General features: G+C 60.4%; 1 protein-coding gene across 3 annotated transcripts; it reads right to left on the reverse strand.

Moving 5' to 3' along the window:
* Window positions 1–1,272: 1,272 nt before the first annotated feature.
* WFIKKN2 (WAP, follistatin/kazal, immunoglobulin, kunitz and netrin domain containing 2) lies at window positions 1,273–8,403 on the reverse strand. 3 transcript variants are annotated; one of them, XM_058283957.1, is made up of 3 exons: window positions 6,652–6,777; window positions 4,189–4,345; window positions 1,273–4,107 (listed from the first exon to the last, which is right to left on the reverse strand). In XM_058283957.1, the coding sequence occupies exon 3, from the start codon at window positions 4,036–4,038 to the stop codon at window positions 2,587–2,589; it is 1,452 nt and encodes a 483-aa protein (XP_058139940.1). In that variant the 5' UTR covers window positions 4,039–4,107; window positions 4,189–4,345; window positions 6,652–6,777; the 3' UTR covers window positions 1,273–2,586. The 3 variants fall into 3 exon arrangements, with proteins under 3 accessions (XP_058139940.1, XP_004480492.1, XP_004480493.1); XM_004480435.4 differs by lacking the exon at window positions 4,189–4,345 and having other exon boundaries at window positions 6,652–8,403; XM_004480436.4 differs by lacking the exons at window positions 4,189–4,345; window positions 6,652–6,777 and adding an exon at window positions 7,739–8,401.
* Window positions 8,404–8,799: the final 396 nt, after the last annotated feature.

Here is an 8,799-nt window from a genome sequence, read left to right on the forward strand (position 1 = left end):
TCCCCAATCCCCATAAAGTGCTCTTACTACCTTCTTTTATACAAGGAGAAACTGAGGCTCAGAGGGATAGCAGGTAATGGCAGAGCCCGATTCTAACCTAGGCCAGTCTGACTCCACAGGCTGAGGCTGGAGTGTGACAAGGAGCCCAGGTCTGGGGCTGTGAATGGTCAGTGTGCTGACAGGAGGGAACTCAGACCCCCTGGGACCTCACATCTCCATCAGGGAAGAGCAACAGGCCCAGCCACAGGCCTCAGACCCCATAGTTGTGCAAACCGAAGGGAGCAGGGAGGTGGCAGGTGTGGGTATGTGGACATTTGCCCCCAAGCTCTAAGGTAATGCTCTATTTACTCAGGTGCAGCCGAATGTCTCCAGGCCTCTGAGGGCAGGGAGAGAGCAGGTGCATTCTGGCCTCCCTGGATTCCTGGCCTGGGTGGGGAGGGACCTGTGGCTGGTGCTCACAGCTCTCCCAGTGGCCACCTGAGGACCTCCCACTACTCTGGCCTCTTAGCTCCTGGCCACCCCCTCATGCCCTTATTGCTGGAAATGATCTCCAAAGTGAGGTGGGCCGGGCTGGACTGGGTGGCATTCCCCCTCTGGGCCCACGATGGCCGTGGGAAGCGTACCTATATCTCTTGTACTTGGCTGGCTCCCAGCCCGGGGGACAAGCTGAGGGGCATGCCATGGCTGCAGGGCTCCTGAACGTGGCCCCAGGCAGGAGAGCAGCCAAGCGCCTCTGCAGGCCAAAGGCCACGTTCTCAGGAACTGAGCCACAGGCCCTGGGCACTACACAGGGCTTTGATACACTCTTCCTGGGTCTAGGCCTCCCTCAGAGACCCCCTAGGGAGTCACAGCTGAGCAGCGTGCCCCCTCCCCGCCCCACTCTCGGCTCCTCCACCTTCTCACATCTGAACACGGGCGCCAGCAGTGGGCAGGCCTGGATTCCCACCTGACAAACACGATGACGAGGTGGTGGGAGTGCTGCAATTACGAGCCAGAAGAGCTGGCTCTAACCCAGCCCTCCCTGCCCTGGGCTCTTGGACAAGTCCCCTCCCCTCTCCCAGCTTGGGTTTAGGCTTAATTATCAAGGAGCCACTAGATTGTAAAGTGGGTCAAATATTAGGAATGTCCCTCCATCACCCAAATATAGTCGCATTGAACAGACTTCCCTTGTCAGTTACCAAAGCAAATGCCAGTACCCAACTTTGCACGCACACACACACACACACACACACACACACATGCCTTAACCCAAATAAATCACACAAGAAGGGCTATTGATACTATGAGCTTTTAATTGGTATCCTTCCTCCCTACATTTGAGGAAGAATTGAGAATGCCCCAGTGACCGTCTTCAGCTGTGGAGGGGCTTGGACAGAATGAAGGGCTGGGGCGCAGAGTGGGAACAGAGGCAGAGCTGACAGTGAGTTCCCCAAATCCCCTATCTAGTGACACGGTGGCCAGGCCCACAGGGCATCTGGAAACAAATCACCAATCACCCACCACATCCCCGGACCCGCCTCCCAGGCCTGGTCAGAAGCCTCCCCCAGATCCCTGCTGGCTCCCAAGGCCACCGCCAGATGGGAGCACAGAGCAGCATTCATTTTCCTTCTCAAGCCGGCTGGCCTCCCTCCCCTCCCTCCTTCCTCCTTCCTTCTTCCTTTGCCTCACCCCACCCCTTCCCTGCCTGCTTTTTCTCTTCCTTTATTTCTCTTCCTACTGAAACATCCTGGAGCTTTTCATCTACTTCTGTCCAAGGTAGGCAGTGGAATCTGAAAGCCACCTTCTGATCGACAGGGGGACCAGCTCTGGTTCTGCCTCCGGGGGGCCTGGGATCTGGACATTTGTGTCAGGTCACTATGAGCTGAGCCAAGCCTTACATCTCTGTGGCCCCAGCACCTGGCACCCAGGAAGTGTTCAGAAAACGTCTACTAAGCTGAAATGAATGGCACCGACTCAATGAACCAACACAGCCAAGGAGAAGAAATGTATTCTGTTGGTGCCGTGGCAGGCTTGGGTCCTGCAGGGCCAACCTGACCAAAGCGCAGGCAGACTACCACCCCAGACTCCTGGGCCCAGCAGCTTCCACACAGTGGACACGGTGTGCCTCCCACTCACCTCTGCCTGCAACCCATGCGTGAGGTGGTCCCTGCTCACAGTGCTCTGGGGGGCTGTGTGGATCTGTCCAGATGAGTTCCCAGGCTCTCCTTCCTCTCCCCACCCACCCTCTTTGCAACCCAATTCACTCAACTATCCCTATAGCCTCCATGCGGCTGCCATCTCTAGAATCCTGGCTGGGGGTACCAGACGGGGAAAGGCGGTGGGCAGCAAAGGGAAGAGATGGTTGTTAGGAATAACTTGCCTATGTCTACAGACTTCTCCTTTTGTCCACCTCAAAAGAAATGAAAATCTGGACCCCTTACTGAACCCAAAGAATAGAAGCTGATGAGACCCTCTGATGGGGTGGCTAATGTTTCCCTGGTGGCTGAAGACTGGCTAATCTGACCTTGCCCAGTTGACTGACTGAGGGGCACTGGGGGTTGTAGGAAGAAGAGGGCCAGGGGCATGGGACAGGCTGGGGTGGGGGCTTCAGTGCACACCCAGGAACTCCTTGAGGACATCACAGGTCTTCTTGTGCATGACCTCACGCAGCTTCCTGACCCGCCGGGCGCTCGATGCGCCCACAAAACTGTCGGGCCGCAGCATGGCCATGCCGCCATCCACCTCGCCCATGATGATGAGCGGCGTCTCGCCCACCGTCACATTGGGGCAGGGACAGGCCCAGTCCACGTGGACCAGGGTGACCTCCAGGGGCTCCTGGCCCAGGAACTTGAGGCCCATCTTCTCGTCCTTTAGGACCTCGTCCACTGTCACCAGGGCACGGCCCGAGTCAGGCTCCTCGGTCAGCTCAGAGACACGTCCCAAGATGACAAAGTCACTGCGACAGAAGCTGGTGACAAGCTTCTGCCGCAGCTTGCAGGCCCGGCAGCGCTGGTTCCCCCGAGGGAAGGGGCAGGACTCCTCGCAGGCCTCTCGGCTCTCAAAGTTGTTGCCGTTGCCCTCGCAGCCGCCGTAGACGAAGGACTGGCACTGGCCTGTCCGGCTGTTGTAGGCCCAGCGAGGGGCGTAGGCCTTGCAGGGCCCCTGCAGGGCCGGCAGGCTGCACACGGCCAGCGGCCCACTCATGCAGGCCAGCATGCAGGCCTCGTAGGTCTCAAAGTGGTTGCGGTTGCGGTGGCAGTGGCCGAAGGTGAAGGTGAGGCAGTTGTTGGCCTGGGCGTCGAAGTGCCAGCGGGTCTGCTCCTCGCCGCAGTCCTCGCTATCCGGGGGCTTGAGGCACTCGGCCGCGGGAAAGGCCGTGCCGTTGGGGCCGCTCTCCACGGTGGCCGCGGCCTGGCCGCCTCGCACCACGGACAGCGGGAAGTCGGCCCGCAGCACCCCGGCGCCGTTCTGGGCCGTGCAGGTGTAGATGCCGGCGTCCTGGGGCTGGGCGTTGTAGATGACCAGCTGGGCGATGTTGGTGACCACCACGTTGCCGCGCACGTGGTTGGGCCGCATGACCACGTTCTCCCGGTCCTCCAGCTGCTTCTCCCAGGTGATCTCAGGCCGGGGTCGGCCCGCGACGTCGCACAGGAAGCTCACCGTCTCACCCACGGTGACCGACTGGTGCACGGGGTGGTTGAGCAGGGCAGGGGCTGCCATGTCCAGTCCTGGCGTCTCCGGAGAGGTCGTGGTGAGGCGCACGGTGGTCTCGGGCGGCGGGGGGCTGGTGTTGGGCCAGGTGAAGTGGTAGCGGCAGGTGACGACGGCCAGCGTGGTGCCCTTGGAGCAGGCCTCGGCGTCCATGTAGCAGCGGTTGTAGTAGGTGAGGCCGTCCGAGGCACAGGTGAAACTGGGCTCCTTCTCGCAGCGGTCTTTGCACTTGCACACGGGCTGGCCGTCCCAGATGTCGCACTCGGAGCCCTGCTGCAGGCACATGAAGTGGTCGCACGTGGCCTGCCTGGGCATGCCCACCGGGCCCTTCTTCCCCTGCACGTCCATGTAGCGGGCAGCCACGCAGCTCTTGGTCCCGCACACATTAGGGCAGCACTTCTCATAGGTCTCGCACTCCTGGAGTGAGGCAAGTAGAGAGGCCTGAGCAGAGGGATGGGGGAAGAAAGCCCAGGGCCCCTCACCCCCTGGGGAACTCACGTGTGCCAGCGACACGTGATCCTAACGACGGCGAGCACAGACGCGGCACCTCCTGTGCACCAGGCCGTTCTGAGAACCGCACGTCTGACGACTGTTTACTGCTGACCCCGGGCCCGTGGGGGGCACGGCCGTCATCCCCACCTCCAGGTGACAGTAGCTGAGGCACAGAGGTTGACGTAACTTGCCCAAAGTCCCACAGCTGGTGGTGCGGGGACCCAGGCCACGTACTGCTAGGAGGGGGGTTTCCTTACGACCATTGTATAGAGGAGGATTTGGAGGCCCGGGAACACCAGGTTCACACACTGGGAAGTGGTGGAAAAGGGCTCTGAGCCACCGGTGGATGCAATTTGAAATGGTGTTTTTCCTTTTGCACCGTGTGGTTACCACAGCTGAGATCTAGGTTTCTGATCTGCCTTTTGTCCCATTTCCAGGGGTGAGTGCACTCTGACTTTTCCCAGTAGGGTGAGGATGCGGGCTAACGGCGTGGCCTGCAGGCTTGAAGCAGTCACACCAGATGCTAAGAGGGAAAACCCAGAACAGTTTTGTGCGCCTCTTCCCCTCGAGGAGATCCACACACTCCTCATTCACAGAAGCTCTGACGACAGCCTAGATTTTTCCAAAGCCGAGAGAGCGAGCTGAGGGGACAGGCCCAGGATGCCAGGGTCTGCTACTGTGGGTTGTACTGGACCCAGGTCCCATTTCCAACACGTAGAACATTTCATGGGGAAAAACAACAAGAAAAAATGCCCCTGTGTGATAAAGGTCAGTGCAGACCTGCCAGACTGTAATCCCCTCTGATTTTCTGTGGAGCCACCTAGGGCATTAGTTTAATTCCTCAAAATTAGCAACCTGCTCCTGGAGCCGCACAAGGAAGGGTTTCATGTGGTGATTTCAGCAACAGCACATGGTGCCCACCGGGCGGGCGGGCGGCGTGCCTAATCCTCAGCCTGGTAGTAATGCGCGGGCCGCTCCCCACGCCGGGCCGGCCTCTCGTCATCGACTTTGCTTCAGCCTCTTTGACATTCCACATCAGCTAAGAGGGGGCTGTCCCCCGCCCCGGTTGCACGGAGCCTGCCTGCTTGACTTGTTTACTGTTTTCCCCCCTTCGGCTCAGAATGGGGGCTTTGTTTTGCAGCCCTCGTTTGGCATAGGCTTCCAGGCAGGGCACGCAGTGGGGTCTGAGGGAGAGAAGCCGTGGGGAGTTGCAGGTCAGGAGCAGACAGGGGACCCTGCTTCTTGGTGGAGGGTCAGCCAGGTCCTTAAGAGAGTGGCCCAGGACGGGCTTCTGGACTCGGAGGCTGGGGCCATGGGAAGAGCTCAGTTTCTGGGCACAGGAAACCTAGAGGCGATCCTTAGGGCAGTTTTGCTTAAAGTCCCAGAATGTCCCTAGCCCCAAGACCCACTAAATCAGCCGGAGTCTCACTGTCCCCAGGGCCCACCTGACTTATCAGGCAGGCAATGCCACTGAAACGGCGCAGTGGACCAATGGCACGGCCTCGGCGGGCAGGGGGGACTCCGCCGCCTTGTCCAGCCCCTTATCTTCCTTTGCCTGGCAGCACCATCGCCCACTGGCAGGGTCTGGCCTTGAGAAGCCTGAGAACGGTCCCCTGGGCATCGCGAGGCGGAGGCCTTCTCCCTCGGGGCTCCCCTGTGCTCTCCTGCAGGGGAGGTGCTTTTGGCAGAAGCACAGGGAGCACCAGGGTCTTTCGTGTTCCCCAAGGACACATCACCCCAGATCTGGAGCCCAGGAGAGTCCAGGCTGCCCCAAGAGCTGGCAGGTGGGGTGGGTGACGTGTGTGTGCCTGGGGCAGGTGCCCACGCGCTTGTGGGCAGGAGTGGCTCTGGACTCAGGAGCTGGCACCCTCAGTGCGGAAGCTCCCAAGCAGTCCCTGGGAGAGCCCACCCTAGGACGGGGTCCCACGTAGCACGCTGCAATGCAGAGCAGAAGGAGCACCGAGGAATCAGGCAGAGTGATGCTTGTGTCACACGACACTGGAGAGGGGGACACCTGGAAAGAGTGCACTCAGAGCTGTTCTGCCTCCCTGGCTGTCGTCTGCTCCTGGGGCAGGGCCCAAGCCCCCAGAGGCGGCCTGGAGGGTCAGGCAGACAAGGGTTCTGCCCCGCCCTTCTGTCGCTGGCTGTGGGCCCTCGTGCCGCTCGGGTGCCTTCCAGAGCAGATGCTCATGCCCACCTTGTGGACGTGCTGCGCCGTGCTGCGCCAAGCCGCACGGCACGCCTGGCGCAGCGCCAGCTCGGGGCCGCGCTCAGCGAGCCCGAGGGGAGGGCTCCATGGCCCCCAGCCCCTGAGGAGCCTGGGCATCACGCCGGCCTCTCTTCCCGGCCGCAGAGCCGGCGCTGCCTTTCTCTCCACATGGACGGCCCGCCCGCGCCCCTGCCCTTGCCCGGGCCCGGCAGGCCACTCCCCGGTCGCCCGCCTTTCGGCGGCCTCACGCGCACACTCACCTGGTCCACCTCACACTCCCGCTTGCAGGTGCTCTGCGCATCCACCCAGAGGTTGGGGTTCATGTCGTTGGGGCAGATGCCAGCGTGGGAGTAGCGGATGGGAGGCAGCGCCAGGCCACGCAAGGGCGCCCCGAGCAGCAGCAGCAGGGCTGCCACCTGCCCCCAGCGGGACCAGAACCGGCGGCACCCCAGGGCCCACATGGTGCGGTTCTGCGGCTGCCAGAGACTTCTCCAGATGCCAGGGGCTGGGGCCCACCAGGGCCTTCTCCTCCTCTGGGGGCCCGAGCCACCTGCCCCTCCCCGCCCCAGCAGGCCTCCTCGCGGCTGCGGCTGCGGCTGCCTCCACCCAGTCAGTGCAGCCTGCTGGGCCGTGGCTCCAGAGAAAAGAAAGGTCTGTGGAAGGAAACTCCCCTCCTGAGCGTGCAGGGAGAGGAGCTGCAGCAGGGGCCCGAGCCTGGATTTATATCCTGGGCGCGCCACCCGAGGGGGAGCGAGCTAACCTGACGCCTGTCACCGGCAGGCTGCTGGGCTCCTCTGTCCCAGGGCTGATCGTGGACTTGTTGCAGAAGGGGAAAAAAAAAAGCTGGAAGCAGTTGAGGCGGCTGTATCTGGCACGGTGGGACACCTGCTTGTTTTTGAGCTCCAGGAGGCCTTTAACCCCTTCAAGGGCCAGCAATGGCTTTGCTTTGGAGGGGAGCTGGCTCCAGGACACGCAAGCTCACTGCACAGAAGGGATTTGTTTCCCTTTCCCTCACCTCCTCACAGCCGGGCCCCCTCCTCCCCTTTGGCCACCTCGAAAGAACACACAATCGCTTGTTACGAGGAGGGACCTGCAGCCGCCGGCCGGGTTAGCATTGCCCGGCCTGATAGTACATTTGAGAGCAAATGACGTGGAAAAACAACAAGTTCACGGCCATTCCAGGGAGGCCCGAGCAGTGCTGTGCTCTGTAAGCTGACTCCCAAACCGGCACCAGGTCCCTTTGGGGGGAACTTTCACCGACAGCTCCGTATCTCTCCTTCCCGGGCAGTTAGCGTCTCAAGTTCCAACTTTGGTGAATTTTCCCCAAATCATTCCAGAGATACATACCAGATATGCTCCGGCTCCACCGGCTGCTGGGACGTTTCACATTCCTCGCTCCTCCATCGACACACTTGTCGGCTCCAAGAAAACCTACCCACTAACAGTGGCTCAAGACTGGGCCGGACAGCCAGCTGCCCACACCATGCCCATAACAGCTGCTGTTTAGTGAGCTCTTCCCGAGGGCCCGGCAACAGGCGTTATCTCACTTCCCCCCATTTTGCAGAGGAGAAGTTTCAAAGTCGGAGGGAACAAGTGTCTTGCCCAAGTCACAGGCAGGAAGCAGTAATATTAGCTGATACTTACGGGCCTTTTCATTGTGCCAGCCTCTTTAAATGCATCATCTCATTTAATCCCCACAACAAGCCGTACCTCCAATTCAGATCCAAGGAAACACATGTACAGAGAGGTTAAGTAACTTGCCCCAGGTGGCCCAGCTCTGCGAGTCCACATTAACCCAGGAAGCAGGGAAGCCAGCTTGCCTGAGTGTGGAAAGGGACCTTGGGAAAGCACCCCCTCTTCCAAACACCTGTCAGAACCGCTGTTGAGACAGAGCCCCAACTCTGGTCAGGACTGGACAGGAAAATTTTGAAACATCAGGAGCTGTATTTGTGGAGGGGGCGGGGGAGAAAGTCAGAAGCTGCCAGGGAGCGGGGGTGAGTTCTCTGCCGTTTGGCAGGAAATGGCTTGTATCTAAAATGCCACAGAACAGCAAGCAGGCTGCGTGTTTTCGCATTGGTCACTCGATCTCCGTGGGGGCGGGGAGGCTGGGGAACAGATCCCCAGAAGAAAGAGTGCCTTTTCAAGGCCAGACCACAAGCCTGCAAGTGAGCCATGCAGCCCCGGCCGTGCGTGGGCACTGCCCTCATCAGAGCCCAAGGGGCCTCGGAGGCCCCAGCCTTGCGCTACTACAGCTGGGGAAACTGAGCCCTGAGCCCAGCCCTCCCTTTCCCTTCAGGGCTCTCATACACCATCTAGGTTGACTGTAGAAAGGCCAACACAATTCTTTTTCCCAGCTTGCGGTCTTTCCCTCTTCCTCCCTGGTGGTGTGCCGTTTTTCTCACCACCTG

Source organism: Dasypus novemcinctus, chromosome 21, assembly GCF_030445035.2.
Source record: "Dasypus novemcinctus isolate mDasNov1 chromosome 21, mDasNov1.1.hap2, whole genome shotgun sequence".
In the NCBI taxonomy this organism is placed as follows: domain Eukaryota; kingdom Metazoa; phylum Chordata; class Mammalia; order Cingulata; family Dasypodidae; genus Dasypus; species Dasypus novemcinctus.

What these genes read in the sequence shown, in the direction of transcription:
- WFIKKN2 (XM_004480435.4), bottom strand. Translation starts at nt 6,852, where the DNA reads ATGTGGGCCCTGGGGTGCCGCCGGTTCTGGTCCCGCTGGGGGCAGGTG. An exon ending in GGGAGTGTGAGGTGGACCAG is followed by an intron (nt 4,108 to 6,651) that starts GTGAGTGTGCGC and finishes GCCTCACTCCAG; the next exon opens with GAGTGCGAGACCTATGAGAA.